This window comes from Drosophila subpulchrella, chromosome X, assembly GCF_014743375.2.
Source record: "Drosophila subpulchrella strain 33 F10 #4 breed RU33 chromosome X, RU_Dsub_v1.1 Primary Assembly, whole genome shotgun sequence".
Taxonomy (NCBI): Eukaryota; Metazoa; Arthropoda; class Insecta; order Diptera; family Drosophilidae; genus Drosophila; species Drosophila subpulchrella.
In genome coordinates this window covers 27,473,943-27,491,822 of record NC_050613.1, presented here as the reverse complement: position 1 = coordinate 27,491,822, position 17,880 = coordinate 27,473,943, and the positions used below count along the sequence as shown (strand labels likewise).

Below are 17,880 nucleotides of genomic sequence, written 5' to 3'. Positions count from 1 at the left end.
GCTTCAACTGTCCTGGAAATGCGTCGAAATTAAATTAAAATTAAATATGACTGGCCCAGTAAGTTAGAAAACTTCTAACGACTGTGAAATGTATTAGGTAATTTAAACAGGGATGAGAAAATGCTTACCAAACTGGGGTTATTTTCCAAAATACGAAAGTTAATATAAATTCCATGGTTTTTTAAACATATCTGAGCATTCAAAATTTGTCAAATGTGTTTTCGCTCTCTTTTTCCGTTTAAAGTAAATAAATAATTAAGATGAGAACATGTTTATCAAGGTTTAAAACTTAATATTACCAAGAAAATAGCATCAACAAAAATGATCATAAATACCACCAATTCCAAAAAACCTTTAAGATCGAATAAATTCATGAATATTTTTTAAATATCATCATAGCAATATGTTTAAATATATAATTCCAAGCTAGAGACCCAGTAGAGATTTATGTTTTGGAAAGAGAATTATTCCCATGCTTGGTGTCAATAAAATTCCAGGAATATTTAAAAAAAATATAATATAGAAATATTTGTTGAATTTATTTATTTATTTGTTTATATCCTAGCGCTACAAGTGCAGGTCTTTCCAATTTAAAAAATAAAAGCCAGTAGAGATTTTAATACCTCCCTTGATGACTTTCGAGTTCCGGGTGTAAAACAGATCCAAAGAACCATGAGTTCCAACCAGCCTCTGTGATTCAATAAATTTTTAAAAATGTTCCCCATATTTATACATATATTCCTAGCTCTTTCCTACTTAAAAAAATAAAACACAGTAGAGATTTGCATTTTTGTGTGCCGGGAATTATCCCTAAACTTGTTGACATTATCAACAAGACAAAGAAGCCAGCTCACCGCTTTTGGCCAAAAGTGTTTGTCATCCGCCTTTGTCTTCGGTGGCCGGGTGATAAATCTGCATTAAAACTTCATTCTCGGGACGGCAGAGGAGCATGTTTGTGTGTCCGAAAAATTAAATGTCACGCGCTAAGGTCGGATATGGCTTTCCATGGAATGGAAGGGAAAGGAGGGGAAAGCAAAGGAAAGCCGGGCCAAAGGGAAACAACTTTTTAAGCCACTCTCCTCCACGTCAGTGGGTTTTGGCTTTCGGCTAATTTATCAACAAATTGTTAAATGCAAGCGACTGCAACTGGAAATAAAGCCCAGCCCCTCGGGAAACTTTTTTTTTTGCTAAGCTGCCGACAGTGAAATCTCACTTTGACAAATTAAATATTGACCGGGGAGTGGCAAAAATTGGGCAGCCAGTCGAGGAGACTTTATCTTTATCTATATATCTATCAAATGCCCCTGGCTTGCTGGCTTCCTGGCTGGATAAATGCAGTTAAATGGCTTTTGGCATCGCTTTTTCGGCCTACTCGAGACCAAGGAGCCCTGGAAAATGGCTTAAAGCCCCCCGGGAAAACCACTTCCGACTCCTCGATTTTCCCTCCCCACTTCAGGACGTTTTCCGTTCCGCTTTTCCGAAGGGTTTTGAAGGGTCGCAGCTGCACGCAAATATTTGCCGCATTTTTTATGCGACCACAAAGCACAGTGGGTGCAAGCGAAATGGCAACACACCGGGCGAGCGAGACGGGGCACAAAACCTTTTTATGCGATTTGCGTTTCGTCATAAATTTAACAGCAAGTAAATATTTGATTTGATTTTCACTCCCATCCCAACCGATAGAGCCAGAAACGGCATCAGTTGATTAAATGGCAATTTTCAGCTTTTCAATTTCGGTGATTTTCCTTTATGGATTTAATTGAACGTTTTAAGAGGTGGAAAAAGAACTGCAGATTTTGTGATGTTTGTGAAAGAGTGATTCAATGGAGTATTTCCATAGACCGGTTGTTTGTCAAACGGCGGAAACTGCAGGAGCAAATTTTAATTTGGCTAAATACGAGTCTTAATAAATATGTAGGATTTTATTTGAACTCTAAATATGTTTTACACTCTATCGATTGAAAGGTATTTCGATTTTTAATCAGTTGTATTTTTTTTGGGTAGTTAAGACTTATCCTCTTTAATAAAATAAAGAACAATACTCTAGTTTCGTTCTACAACATTTCTAAATCATTTGCGGACAACTCGTTTCTTAAGTGATTTTCTTAAACTGAGTTCCTCTGAATTAAATATGCAATAAAAATCGCTTGAGCCTTAGCTGTAAATACTTTTTTTTTTTAGATTTTCCCTGATGTAGCTTCGTTCTAGAGCACACAGTTTTCGCTAAAAAGCTTTGTCACTGCCTTGTGTAACCCCATCTTTTCTAATTTTTTTCGCTACGAGCTTTATTTTCGCTTCACTCTACTAATGGAAATAATTTGAAATTAGGAAAATTATGATGAGAGTTCGTCCTGTGCGCTGTGTGTCCTTTTATGTCTTAGCAACCGGAGGAGGCTTTTCCACTCACACACACACACACACACACATGTGACTAGCCGAGGAAAATGAGCATAAAACAAAGTTTATGTGCAACTTTTTGATTACAAATGCAAATTACAGCGTCGACTGAAGCTCAGAGCAATAACAGCACAAAAAAAAAAGACAGGAAAAGAAAAAATGCCAGAGTGGTGAGGGAAAAATGCCTGGAAAAGCGTGGCAGGAGTAGGGAAAACTTTTTCATATTGCAGCAGAAATTGCGTCAATGTTTGTTTGTTCGTTCGTTTGTTTGTTTGCCTGCTTATTTGTTCGTTTGTTCGCCAGTTTGCTTGTTTGTTTGTCTCTGTTTGCCCGCCTCCGTTTGACGCTGTTTTGGCAGTTCAGAGTTGACAAAACATTTCATTCGCAGGCAGCGCCGGAAAATGCGTAATCATAAGTTCGCAGGGGCTCCAGGTTGATTTGATTAGGGGAGCGAAGAATATATATTTAAATGTGATGATGCAGGGAAATTCGGCGGTCTTTGATGTCCGCGCTGAGGTGCCGGGAAAGCCCAATATAGTTCTGGATTCTCGGTCCTTGGATGGCAGAGGTGTTGAGTTGTCGAGTTTCCCGAATTGCAAATCAGTAAGAATAAAGTAATTGGTTATAATTTAACATATGTTTTAGATAATATCTAAAAATGTTTGGAAAACAAATGTAACAACAATTTGTAAAACCCATAATGATGTGATGAAAAACAATGTTTATTATAACTTGTATATTTTTAGTTAGGAATGGGAATGTTATCTTAAAACAAATATGCTTAGATAACATCTTTAAATTGTCTTATACCAAATTTAAAGCTAAAAACCAATATATTTCAATATCCATAACAATTAGAAATTAAATCATGCTCAGAGAAGCTAGTTCAGTATTAGATTAGGATGGAAAAGTTCATATAGTGATTAGATAAAATATACAAAGCCTTAGATAAAGTCCTTAAAATTGTACATACCAAATTCATACAATTCTAGTTCCATCACGATAGTATAACAAACCATGCCCATAGAAGCTAATACAGTATTAGTTAGGGATAAAAAAGTTCATATAGTGATTAAAAAATATATCTTCAGATGAAATCGTAATTATTTCACATACCTAATTTCACAACGTAACGTATTTTAAAAACCATTAAGATTGGATAACAAACCATGCTCATAGAAGCTATTTGAGAAAATCAATGTATTATACAAAACATTTTAAAATCTCTATTGATTTTATTTTAAAGGCTCCCACTTGGCTATCAACTTGTAAATTAGTTTTGAAGCCCCCGAAATCATTAGGGATAATTGCAGTACCTCCGTTCTTGTCTTGGGCATTTTTTGGTGGCACTTGTGACGGCGGCCAACATCATTACTCAATTTGCAGCAATTAATTTCCATGCCAACAACTCGATTTGTTTGCCGACTCCTTTCACCATCTCGCAGGACCTTTTTCGTCCTTTTCTGGCCGTTTTGTTGCCTTTGTGTCGCCGCTTGTTTACGGGTGACATCCGTTTTGCTAGTTTTGCTAGTTTTGATGCAGGTTGCCTGCGACGATAATGATGGTGATGATGGTCGGGATGGCCAGGATGGCCAGGATGGCCAGGATGGTCATGAGAAGACCCTAATTAATTTCCTCGCCTTTTGTCTGCAGTTATTTGCCGCATATGCAAGCAGTGGTGGTATGCCACCCAGGTGTCTCTCTTCCAGTCGGTGGACGCATTTCAACTTATGCTGCGCTGTGCGAAAACTTTTTGCGGAGACCTGTTTTTCTGCTGCTGCCGGGAAAAGTTCGGTAAAGGCCAAAGGTGGCCGGTGTCGGCCATAACCTCAATTATATGCAAGGCAGCTCATTGTCGTCTGTTTTCTGTTTTCAGTTTTCAGTATTCTGCTCCACCCCCTTAGACTCCTCTTTTTGGCCAACTTCTCGATAAGCGTTTAATTGCCGGTCGAGGACCCAACGTCCTGTCTTCTGGGCGGCCCGATTGGGTAGGCGGTGGGTGGCTGGTTGTGGGCACACCAGAGGGCACCGGAAATGCGTTGAACAATTTCAACCGGATGTTAAATGTCAGAGCGCTTGTCGCCGTTGTTGCCATAGTGGCCATGGTGGCCATGGCCGTTGTTGTTCTTTCTGTTTTTGTGGGCTCTGCAATTTATAAGCGACAGCCGCTGTCAGGCACAGCACGAAATTGATGCCCGATCCGATCGGATCGCCGGCCCGGCCCGGCACTTGGCATGGAAACTCCAATGAAAGTGCACCGGGCTGCTTTTAAATGCCGCCATTGTAGTGGATTTCTGTGTTTCTAGCCGGCTGTGCCGAAGTAACTTGGTTGCTGGGGGTCCCATAGATATGAAACTTGGTATGTGGCATCTTTAAGTTATTTTTTAATAACTTATGTAATTAAACTTTATTTGAAATTATAACTACTATCGTTATATAAAACTGTAGTTTTCCTGAACGCTTTCTAACATTTTACTCTTAGAATATTTTATTGAATAGAATCCAAACTTTATTAATTTGGTCCTTACACAAACAAATTTACAAAAGATAATAAAATGGTATTTGATATTTTCCGCAATGCAATATTTATAAAGCTCACAACGTCTTGGGCCTGATCATCATTTCCACAAAGGTAAGCGAGTCGGTCCAATAGTCATGCCAGCTACCCCAAGTAATTCCATTAGTTTTGTTGTCTCTGGAACGACCCTCCTTATAAAACTTTCCATTTAGCTTGCTGTAATTTTAAGTGATTATATTAATATGGATCAATTGTTAGTGAATTGATGTTTTTACCTGGAAGCACAACTATTATACCACCAACCACCCCTTTCAAATTTAGCGCAATTGTCATTTTTAATTTGATCATTATCTCTGTCAAGTGTAGTAAACTTTTTGTTCCTATGCATAAGTAGAGAGTCTCCGACTGTACCAGTATATGTCCCTATTGACAACACATACGACTCCAGTTCACTTCCAATCTTAAATTCATCATAATGAGCGTAGCCTGTGGATCCGTCCACCTTGCCAAGTTTAATGTAAAGTTCGTGAGGACGTTCCCGAGTCATAACATGCAGTTTCTCAAGCCCGATAAAAAACTCTCCTCTTTTATTTCCGAATCCTTCCTTATAGTCCTTCCAGAGTCGATTGAAGTTCTCGGAGCCGTCAAAACGTTTTTGAATAGTTAGCCAACCATCTGAACTGCAGGGAGCTTCGAATGTACTTATCCCCCTCAGGTTGATTTTGTAAATATCACTAGGACCTTTGCTGGGGCAGGAGTCCTGTCGATTGCACTTCAATAGATCATGGGTTATTTTGCTAATGGATTCCGTACACAATTTGTTGTTGAATGTTAAATTCACTACCTCGGCATTTTTAGCTTTTATCAATTCATTTTGATTATTGACTTGGGAACCCATGATTTCTAGCCTACTTTCCAAATCTTTTAAAGTTTCGGTCAGAGATTTAACTTTGTCGTCATTATTCTGCTTCGTAATGCCTTTGATTTGGTTTTTCAGTTGTTTCATTTCACTACTAATCTGAGAGTCTCTGTTTTTTATTTCTCCCTGCAGTCTTTGGATATTTCTTGTCAATCTCTTGATCACGCCACGTTGATAATCGATTTCTCTAGTTTGCGCATCTATTAGTTCTTTTTTCCACTCTACGTGGTTTTTCAAATTCTGAAGATCTTCGTTCTTTGTTGCTGATTCCTCAAGTTGCCCATTGCGGTAGAGAACGGACTTCAGAACAGAAAAACAATCTCCGTTGCACTGATTTTCCGTTAACTGACCCGAATCTGTTTCCGTAAATGGGGCTCCCGTGGCAGAAAGCTCATTTAAAAGCCAAAACGACAGAAAAAACGTGAAGAACGATTTCATTTTGCTGGATCCGCCAACTTTAAACTAATCTCAGCAAAGGCCATTTGAGCGGCTTATATAGGCAGATCGGCGCTTTTTCGGAACGATAAGCTGACATAGGTATGTTTTGTAATCATAGAATAATACCATGAGTTTCTAAGCTGCGATCAGCCGATGACTGCAAACGTTATCATGTTTTTAATTTTGGGAATTTTTCGAAGCTTTTGCAGTAAAAAATGCTTTAACCTTTGCCCCTTTTCCTCCAATGTGTGCAAATAATCTCTGGGATTTTCGTAGTGGTTTTAAACAACAAAGCGTTTTAAATATATATTGCCTTATTTTCTGAGGGCGATTGGATTTCGTGTTGATATATACATGTATAGCAATCTTTTCTTGGAGTTCTATATAACTGTATTTTTTAAATAAACCTTTAAAATATGAGAAAAAACTACTCAGCCGACTTCTTTTAAATTAAATTAGCTTAAAACAAGAAAGGAAGTTAGCTTCGGCAAGCCGAAGCTTATATACCCTTGCAGCTATAATTATTAAATTTAAAAACACAAAAAATGATATTCCCAATAGTATAAGATAATATGTCAAAAAACACCGAAGCTATAATTTGTTTCATATTATTTTCTTACCAATTTTGCGATCGTTCCTATGGCAGCTATATGACATAGTCGTCCGATTTTGATAAAATTTAATTCGAAATTCAGAACTAATTAAAAAATGTTATTTCCAAGCGTTGGAGGTTATATGTTGAAAAACACCGAAGCTATAATTTTTTTCATATTATTTTTCCACAAATTTTCCGATCGTTCCTATGGCAGCTATATGATATAGTCGTCCGATTTCGATAAAATTTAATTCAAAATTCAAAATTATTTAAAAATTGTTATTTCCAAGCTTAGGAGTTTATATGCTAAAAAACACCAAAGATATAATTTTTTTTCATTTTTTTGTCCGATTATTCCTATGGGAGCTATAAGATATAGTTGTCCGATCCGGCTGGTTCCGACTTATATACTACCTGCAAAAAATATAAGACTTTTGGGAAAGTTTCAGCCCGATAGCTTTAAAACTGAGAGACTAGTTTGCGTAGAAACGGACGGACAGACGGACAGACGGACATGGCTAGATCGACTCGTCTAGTTATGCTGATCAAGAATATATATACTTTATGGGGTCGGAAACGTCTCCTTCACTGCGTTGCAAACTTCTGACTGAAATCAATATACCCTCTGCAAGGGTATAAAAATAATATTTTTAAACTGCCCCAACAAGGATGATGGATTGACCCCCGTTTTAGGGCGATTTTCCTTGTTTTTAGGGCGATTTTACAGTCAAATTTCTATGAGTGTAGTAAGCTTGTCCAAGTCATTCTATGGCAATTTAAGCTGGTATTTTACTGAAGTAACTAGGTAACTGGTGATGTCACTGATATGAAACTTGGTATGTGATTAAGTATTATAATTATTATTTAAGCTCAATTCTATGGCCATTAAGGCTAGCATTTTACTTTGAGTTACAGAGGATTTCTTGATTTTTGGTTGGGTGTTCTTTAGAAACTTGGCTGGAATTGATTGTACAGATGTCTAAGTTTATTATATGCAATATAGTAAGTTACATTGATGTTGAAACATATTATATATAATAAATATAAGCAATAGGTTCAATAAAAAAGCTTCATTTAAATAGATTTCCTTCTTATAATAAGGCAATATTAACTGATGTAATTTCCCTTTTGATATTTGATAATGTAAATATTTTAATATTTTCGTTAACTTAAAAAAACATAGTGGGTTAATTATATAAAATTTTGCAGACCTAAAAAAAAGATAAAAAATTCTTTTCGACCGTGACAGGACTCGAACCTGCAATCTTCGGATCCGAAGTCCGACGCCTTATCCATTAGGCCACACGGTCGCTGGTTTTCCAGCGGATTAAGATGCGAATAACGCAAACGGGGGGTGCGAGTGCGAGAGGGAGACGGGAACTACGGAATTAGAAAGAGAGGGGGCCTTGTAGAATGCGAATCAGAAAGAGAGGGAGAATGGTGTGTGCGAAAACAAAGCGAGGCGCTAATTAAGAAACGCTCTAATGAACAACTGACGGAATGCCGGAATGGGGAATTGGGGAAATGCCGGAGTGACGAACTGACGGACGGACAATAAGGTGCAGCTGCTTCCTCTTCCTCTTCCTGGCTCATGAGCACAAATACCGACAATAGAACACGTTCCATACGCAAGAAATGAGTGCTGAAACTAAAAAGATGGAAAAAAAGGAAAGAATAACTAGACGGCGGAAAAACGAGTATGAAAAAAAAATGAAATGTCAAGGAAATGTGCAAAATGACTTGGAAACTCTTGTGTTTTTTCTGTGTTTTTGTTGCTTTTGTCTCTGCCGCGAGCTGAAAAGGAATATTTCCGGCTTCCCTCGCTCCATCTCCCTCTTTCAAAGGGGGGCTTTAGCAGAGCTTTCACGCCCCGTCATTACTGCAAATCGCAAATCTTTAAAAATTCCCCACTTGCGCCACGATCCACGTTCTATTTTAAGAACAGGGCGCTCTCTCTTTAGGGGTCATTAGAGCTAGCTGATATTTCAAAGGTCGGGGGTTCAGTCCCATCAATTATTTCTTTCTTTTTTTAAAAATATTTCAGCTTGCCATATAATGTACACCATTATCAAGGTATTCATAATAAATATTTAGTTTTTAGGCAAAAGCCTCAGGAGTTTTAGATTTATAAAAATCGTATAAGTGCTAAGTTATCTTTCATTTGTTGACTTAGCCACTACAATATTCTAGCAGAACATTTTTTAAATTGAATAAAACGAAAATTAAAAGAAATATATATAACGTTTTATTTATCTATTTTTTAGGGCAATAAAAATACTTGTTACTCGTACAGTTAAAGGGTATATTAGGTTCTAGATCTAAAAGTAACATTTCAGTGTGATGTTTTGGTGTTTTCCAATTATTCTATATAAAGAAATTTACTTACAGTGATAAGGAACCTCCAAATATAATATTTGTTTTTCAATATAAATCTGCAATACTTTTGAAAGAAACTCTTGTATCCCAGAGAAGTCACAGGAATTCAGTTATTTCGCGTCTCCTTCTTTTTTTCTGATTTTAAGCCTTTGAACTCCTTAACCCTTCTGTTCAGCCATATATATTTATTTTTAACGACTGCCCAATTATGGGGCTGCTGTATCACAATGGAGCCCGATTCCCGGCACAATACACGGAGAACAGTCGTGCTCATCGGCTCACCATCGCCGTCATAATCAGCGGCCTCATCATCGGATTGATTGGCCAGAGCCGGAGGCATCTTTCCCCTACTCGCTACTACTTTATTCATTCGTTTTTCTTTCATTTGGCTACATTTCATTTCAATTCAATTGGATTCGTTTCGATTCGTAGTCGATTCCATGCCATTTCCCTCCATTCACTGCCCTCGTGTACCCTTGAATATCCTTCGAGTCCTTGCAATTCCCTTCAATTCATTCGGCCCGATTCATGGCTACCAATTTGCAGGAGGCGCCATCGACGACGCTCGAAAACAACATGAGCATATTTTCTTTGGGCCATAAAGAGGGGACAGGTCAGTGGGAATTCTCTGCCCTGTAAATGTTTTCATTGCCCCCCCCCCCCTCCTGCTTTTCCCCTTTTGGCAAACATTCAAAATGAAAAGTCGTTGGGATGAAAAAAGCAAACCGAAACCGAACTGAACCCCCCACGATAATGTGCATCAAATGAGCTGTGCGCACATTTAGCAGGCGTCGCCTTGGCTATTGAACTTTATTAGCCTTGTACTCGTCCTGGCAAACCCCCCCCCCCCCCCCCTGCCACCGCCTCTGATGTCTGGCTGGTTTTGGTCTGCTGGTCCTATGTTTCCCGAAAAAGAAGAAACAGCAGCAAAAAAAAAAATGGCAGCCGTAAACGCTTGAGAACCTCAAAAGACTGCAGGGGCAGGGGGCAGTTTATCAAAAAGCTTAACTGAAACACGCTCGGACATTTGTCCTGGCCGAAATCCCATGGGGATTTTTACACAAACGACCAGAAAATGCCCTAATATATGGCCAGTGCTCTTATGATAACCATCTCCATGGCCGTGAATTAATTTCCTTGCCACACAACATTATTTCACTTGTCTTCTATTACTTGTAATAAATAATTAAGTTATTTGAGGGCAAGGAAAATTAAATTAATAGAAAAAGAAAGAATTTATAAAGCATTATAGAACGCTGTTATTTTGAGATGTTTGATAGAGGCATACTATTTTAAAATGATTTTTTATCATTAAAGTAATACATTTTTATATTAAAAAAAAAAAAATTTTACTGGAATTTATTTCAATTTATTAGCAATAATCAATTTGTGGGAACAAAACCAAAGAATGTTTGATTTAAGATTAAAAAAAAACTATACCAAGTTTTCTAAAGACCCAAGCAGAAAGCATAAATGCCGAAGCATTTCTAGGATCACACAGACATATATGCTGCATAAATCAATTGACCAATTGCATATGCCCTTTCTGGAGGGCTAAAAATCTTAAAAAAAAAAACATATATATGGCGGAAAGCCACACACACTCGCACTTATGGCCACCAACAAATCATGGCCGGTCGTGCATGTTTCATGTCCACTTAGCCAAGAAGACGACATAACGACAAAGTCGGCCGCCCACCCATAACTCCAGATCCCGTTTCGGCTAAAAAGGAACCGCCCCGCCGAACGGTCCACAGTTTTTGCTGCCACTGGCACTGAATTACGCTTAAATTATGGTAATTTATTTTACCCCAAAGAGCGATCTAACAGGGCCATGACGACAACGACCACGACAACGACAACGACAACGTGGACATGGCCCCTGGTCCCTGGTCCCTGGTCTCTGGTCTCTGGTCTCCAGTCTCTAGTTTCTAGCCTCTGCTCTCCGTTCCCCGGTCCTCGGTCTATGGTACTATCCCCACCTTCCCATATTCCATTTGCCATTTCCCATTTCCCATTTCCCAGTCCCCCATTGGTCCCGATGTCGGATGTCTGATGTCTGATGCCCGATGTCTGACGGCCCATTGCCCATGGCCCATGGCCCAAGCCACTGGCCAGTGGCCAGTTTGAGCCCACTGTTACTGCCGTTATCGCTGGAATAGTTTCCTCTCTTGTTTCTTTATTTTTTGGCTTCGAATCCCCCACTCACTTAACTTTTTCTGACCACCCCTCAACAAAAAACAACTCAATTATCCTAAAAACCTTTCATGTTTCTAAAGTTTATTACACATACTCCATCGTTTGACATTATTCATTTATTATAAATAGTTCACTAAAACTATTAAGTGTAATGCCCCTTAATTGTTGTTATTTTAGTTACAAAAACAACTCAAAGCCTTTATGTTTCTAAGTTTCGTTTGACCATATTAATTTATATTAAAAGTTGTCTCTAATTTTTTGTAGCGCTTTATAGTTTTACCTAAAGTGTTGAGCATCTCAACTGTTGTCTTTTATTATTAGTTATTATTATAATTTTATTAATTATTCTATTATTTTAATTAATTAATTAAAAACATGTTTTCCATTAAGATTGTTAGGGTTAAAAAACCCTAAAAAAAGATCATTGAATTTTTCCTTAACCTTTTTAATTGCGTGTATTACTACCATTTTAGTAAAAATCTGAAAAGTAAAATTTAGCTTGCTCTGGTACTTTTTTTTTACCACTGGTGGAATTCTCAAAAATAACAGTTATCCTGGAGGTTTGCCCGCCTTAAGTTTCATGCTCGAAATAATAGTGTCCAAATTAAGGCAGTGCTTTTATGGCTAACATTTTTTTATGCCTCCTCATATTCGCAGGGATTTATTAATGTAACAGAAAAATGCTCAATTAAGGCCAAGTTCTCGCAAACGGAATTTTTCCCCTTATTAATTTTTGAGTTTCTTTGGCGAATTTTCCCCATCGTTAAGTTATTGCAAGTGTAAACAGGGATGGGTGGTGGGTGAGTGGGTGGTTTAGGGTGGTTTAGGGTGGGTTGGTTCAGGGCGGGTCGAAGAAAACGAAAGAAAAGCTATGAAGTGGCGACTGGACCGACCGTCGCCGCCTGCCATTGACGCCTCGTCAGCTTCTTGATTTATGCGACTCCACTTCTGACCCACCAAACACCAAACACCACTGCACCACTGCACCACCAGCTGCACACCCTCATACTCCGATAAATGAGCGTGAAAAATGTATAAAAAAAAACTGCTGCTAAATTCGCCCTGGGATTTCCCACAGCCGGGGGGCAATTAAAACACAAAAATGCATTCGTATGCGCTCACGAAACAAATGCGATGGGGGTTTTCCGGTGGGCGAGTGGGTGGATTGGGTGGTTGGGTGGTTTGGGTGACGGGGGCAATCGTGTTGAATGACGACGCCTGATGCCGGGTCCGTTGGTCCGGAGTCCATAGTCCGGAGTCGGTGCACTCGGCGAAAATATTCTGATAAAATCAAGAGCACAAATATCTATGATGTTTCTGAGTTGATCTATGTGTAGAATTCAAAGGGTCTTAACTATTGATTTTAATTATTGATTTTTTTATAACTTAATAAGCGAAGATTTTCTTTAATATTGGCTTTTCCACAAATGATCCAAATTGGTTTTAGATATACTTTATAAGCTTAGAGATCTTAAATGTACCTCCTTAACATTTGCTTTACTAACAAACTTTACCATACCATGTAAGTTATTCGAATTATGACAATTATAAAATAGTTATTTTCAAAATTGTTGTGGTTTTATAATTATCTCGAGTATTTTTTTTATATAAATTGATGTAGCTAGTATTTAAAAAGATATATACTTTCTAAATCAATTAACGTTGATAAATATTAAAAGCAGTGACAACACGCATTGGAAGCAGTTCACATTTTTTAAAAAACTCTAGAGCATGTCAAAGCTTAATAATTTTTTTATAAGAAGTTTTTGAGAGTACCCCCTAATTTCTGACAGTGTGGTTCGTTCAGTCCGGGATGGATTAACATGTTGGCCGCACGGGGCTCATTAAGTGCGTCGTTGACGTTTGTCGTCGTCCTGCGTCCCTCGTCCCTCGTCCTTCGTCCTACATCCTACATCCTACATCCTTCGTCACTGGCTCCAGCGAATGACTGAGTGTGCCCCAGTGGCTGCGGCAGGGAGGGGGGGCTTTCAAGGGGGGCTTAGTTGGGGGCGGACTTAAGCGCTGGGACTCCGGTTATGTGTGCTTAGAGCGCACATCAAATAACAAATTAACGATGACGACGCCACAGGAGCCGCAATCATTTTTACTTGTTTCCCTTTTGATTTGTTTCCGTTTTTCCTTGTTTTCCCTCTTTTTTTTTCATTTTTCCATTTCCTGCCCTTTCCCCCGGCCGGAAAAGCTGGCAAATATTTGCACTCGCTGAATGAATGATTTCAATGAATAACTCAGATGGACTAATGATGAGTGCGGTTAACGTATCGAGAATGGCTTTGCAAAATGGGGGTGAACTTATAGGGTTATGCAGCAGCTTATAATGACTTTAAAATTTCATTGAAACCTTAAAAAAATTTAAGCAAGTGCCGGTAAATACTTTCTTTATATAATAATAAATTACATTAAATTAACAAAAGTGTGTCAGCTATTTAAGAAATTCTAATCTATATATTTAATCTTATCTATCCACTTGAAACTAAGAATCAATGCAAAAATGTCCAAAATAGAAAACAACAAAATTTAGATTTATATTTTTCAAGCTTATTTCTATAATACCAGTTTTTTGAGAATGCTTATAGAGTACATTTTTCCAATCGAACTCGTTGCGCCCACTTGAGACACCGCACTTGGATAATGGCTCAGTGCTCATGGCAATTGATAATTATATTTGTGTGGCCTCCATCATCCTGGGTACTGAATACAAATCGACAGGTCCTGCAGGATCTGCAGGTCCCCTTCCCCTTGGTCCCCTTCGAAAATCGTTCCACATGGAGCGTGACAAAGTCGCCCAACCACTAACTCTCCATTCGAATACCAAAACCGCCCCCAATCTTGTCCTGATCCAGATGCCGAGCTCCTTCGTCCTGCATCCTTCTGCTTACGACTCATTTGCGTTTGGCGCCCGTAAAGCAATTATGACCCAATTGGTTTGGCTTTGGTTTGCATTTCCCTTCAAACCACGCCTCCCACGCCCCAAACCGCCCACCGCCCACTCCTTGTCGTGTGTTTAACCTGATTTGTGCCCAACTGTCATGCCCGCTAAGTGCACTGAGAGAAATCGAAAACTCCCAAAAACCAGGGGCTTAAATTTTCACTTTCCATTTATCATTTGAAATCATTTTGGAACCATTCGGTCCTAAGGGTTTTCATATAAAGTTGATCAAATGTTATTCAAGAACTATAGGATTTATTATAGGTTTTTAATTAATGGTAGATCAACAGTTCTAGATCAGATGTTTTTTTGTTTTTACATTTTTTTTCTAAGAGAGGATTAAAGTTAAATCTTAAAAATATTACATTTCATCAAACATTAAGATTGGCTTTTTTTTGCGATTCTTAATGTTTTTTAATTATTTCTGCCAGTGTAGGCAACTAGTAGTATGTGTAAGTGTCTCTGCAAGTCCTAGTGTGTGTGTAACTGGCCATGGACGTGCCCTGATAACAGTGGAGTGGGGGTAAATCGGGGAGGGAAAAGGGATGCGAGTGCGAATACGAATGCGGGTGGATCCTTCGTCCTTCGTCCTGCCTCTCTGCTTCCGGTCCCCGTGCTCCTCCCCTTTGTGCATGATGCAATGAAATTATCACTTTCAATTGCAATTGCCACACACTCGCCAATTCAGGAGGGGGGGGGGGGGAGGGGGTGACGGAGCAGGGGCGCCGGCAGAGGGTCTTCAGAGGGGTGAAGCTGCCGGATTGAAGAGGCTTTGGGCAGGTGTTGAGTGCACGTAGCTCAGGTATGGCCGCTTTTATGTCTGCACGTGTGCATCCCACTCACTCTAACTGGCACTCACTCCCCCTCGCCCCCTCTCGCTCACTCTTCGGGGTCCTTGGGATCCTAAGTCCTTCTCCATCCGTCTCCCTCTAGCGGGGCCGTTCCTAAAATCTTTATAGATTTCGAAAATATTTTTATGGCCTTGAGAGTGAGCCATAAAAACATATTTTATATTTATTCCCTTTGACTTGCGGTGGAAAAAAACACTAACTGTTTAAAAAGTTTATTTGGAATACCCGAAGGTGAGCAATAAACTGCTTTCTAAAGGCCTAATTTTAAATTTTCTTTGTCATTAAATTTTTTGTTGTGATAAATATGAAATAAAAATGCATCTCAAGGCATAAGATAAACTTAAATTTCTTAATCAAATCTGTAAAACTCCCAAAATGTTTGTTTGTTATTCACAAATTTTAATACATTTTGTTGCCATGTGAAAACCTTGATAATATGTTATATTCATTCCATTTGACTTGCTGTGAAAGAGGTGAGCAATAAACATCTTCCGGAAATTAAGGATTTCAAAATTGTCTTGAACATTCAATATGTTGTTGTGATAAATACTAACAAAGAATTCCCTTACAAATCAGAACATAAACATAAGACTTCTAATCAATTCTTAAATATTATAAATTAATTTGCCATGCCTAGTGGAGTGAATAATATTTTTCCCGTTCTACCCAGTACCTTGAAAAAGAGTTTCGAGACACGCGTATAAATCGGGAACATCCTGCCGCCGGCGTATTCAGTGTTCCCTCTTCAAATTGAACTCCTTTCCCTGTTTAATTTTTAGCCCGCCTCGCAGTGGGCGCCATTTGCATTGCATACTTTTGTGCGTTGCCTTCATTTAATTGCAACGCTGTCGCAGGACGACGAAGGATTCGGAATCGCAGCGATATGAAGGGGGTTCCCCCGAGCTTTTTTGGGGCGGGCAAGAGCTGTCCTTTTGTGTGACAAACCAACTGTGGACTGCCTGCTGTTGACTGAAAGATATATGATGCCAAGCTCAAAAGGCGAATTTCGCTGCTCTTTTTAGGGACACTTTCCCCGTCCCATCCTTTCTATTTATCCGTATATACACACATATTATGTTTATATACATATACATATTTGTTTTGTCTCTGTGTGTGTGCCATTTTGTGCAAATTAAATTCTTTGCTCTTTGCTCCGCTTTTATTTGTTGTTGCTCCTTTTTTTTGCGGATTTCCATTTAACTAAGTTCTTAATCAGGCAGCCCCCTTGACAACTGTCACTGGCAGGACATTATATATGGGGGGTGAAGGGGGTGAGAGGGGATAAGAGGGGGCGAGAGGGGTAGGGTTGTCTCCGCGGGGCGCTGACCCATTAAGAAATATGTGCAAATGGAGCATATATGCATAGAATTTCGAGTCAGCCAAGAAAAGCATTTAAGAGCGAAGAAAAGCTGGACAGAAAAAGGGTTTTACACCTTCATTTTAAATATAAATATATTTTTTGCATATTCAAATCTTCTGAACAACACTCTCGTAATGAATTTTTAATTAATTGAACTCATATATTAAAGTAATTATTTGTAAATGCTTGTCCTTAGACCATCTTTGCATTTGAAACATTAACAAATTGGCAGAAAGAATTATTTTTCCGTTTGTCTTAGGTGGTAAAGCAATCTTTTTGGGTTATTTTAATATTAACCCATTTCTACACGGGCATGTTTAATAAATTCCTGCTTATAATTAAGGAATATAGAGCCCATTTGTAATTGCATTCTGTCACCTTATTAATGGTCTCGGTGGAATTTTCCCATTTCCCAGTTTGCAATTTAAGAGACCCTCGTTTAATTGGCGCCCAACTAATTTTTACGCTCGCCAACTAATTTCAATTTCAATTGTTTAACTTTGTTCACTTTCTCCAGTGGCATGGTGCCGTCTCGCTCGCACACCGCTATTGCTGTCTCTCTCTGCGGCAGCCTAGTTTCAATTTCTCGAGCTGCGCCGGTTATTATTATTGTTGTTGTTTGTGCCTTGTTTTGCATATTGCATTGTGGTAACCCCCCCTTTGCCACCCTTAACTTTTTTTAACCCTTTGGGTTTTTAATGAGCTGCAGGAATAGTTTTTTGCTGCCGCTGCTGCTGCTGCTTCTTCTTGGCTTTTGTTGTTGGCCTGGCCTTGCGCCCATTTTCCCAGGAAAAAAAGGGGGCGTGGCGCGGGTTTGTACGACCCTTGTCGCATTTTTTATGCTTTGGCGGCTCATTAGCGGGTCACCGTCCCCTAGGGCTAGAAACTACATCTCCGCCGTTTTCCATTTCCCATCCGCTTTTCCGCCTTTCCGCTTTCCCATTTTCATATCCTCTCCCCTTTTTATTTTAATTTCTAAGGGATTTTCCCTTAGTCATCTTTGGCAATGGGAAATTTTGTATCTTGTCCGCAATGCTGACAAAAGCAAAAGTGTTGAACAGGAAGGCAGCGCTCACATGGACCTGTCTCTTTCTCGCCCCCTAGCCCCGTCTCTTTCTGTTTGCCCACTCAGTGCCATGCCGTCTCCCTCTCACACACTGTGTGTGTGTGTGTGCCTTGTCGCTGATAGCGCAAAAACTGTCAGATGATTATCGGAACTGGGGAACGCCTTTTGTCAACTTTATAAACGAGCTCATCTCGGCATGACGAAAGACTTGGAC

General features: G+C 39.1%; 2 protein-coding genes and 1 non-coding gene across 4 annotated transcripts in view; 1 reads left to right on the top strand and 2 right to left on the bottom strand.

The window, feature by feature from the left end:
- LOC119558341 (RNA-binding protein FUS) overlaps positions 1-17,880 on the top strand; it is a 100,436-nt gene that overhangs the window by 56,869 nt on the left and 25,687 nt on the right. The gene's annotated exons all lie outside the window — the stretch shown is intronic.
- Positions 4,868-5,956, bottom strand: LOC119558342 (fibrinogen-like protein 1). Its single transcript, XM_037871817.1, has 2 exons — positions 5,191-5,956; positions 4,868-5,131 (listed from the first exon to the last, which is right to left on the bottom strand). The coding sequence occupies exons 1-2, from the start codon at positions 5,919-5,921 to the stop codon at positions 4,993-4,995; spliced, it is 870 nt and encodes a 289-aa protein (XP_037727745.1). The 5' UTR covers positions 5,922-5,956; the 3' UTR covers positions 4,868-4,992.
- On the bottom strand, positions 8,105-8,177 carry Trnar-ucg. The gene has a single exon. It is a non-coding gene; the product is annotated as a tRNA-Arg (tRNA).

Coding starts and splice junctions, on each gene's coding strand:
- LOC119558342 (XM_037871817.1), bottom strand. CDS start 5,921: ATGAAACAACTGAAAAACCAAATCAAAGGCATTACGAAGCAGAATAAT. Junction 5,132..5,190: donor TATAATAGTTGTGCTTCCAG/GTAAAAACATCA, acceptor TTAAAATTACAG/CAAGCTAAATGGAAAGTTTT.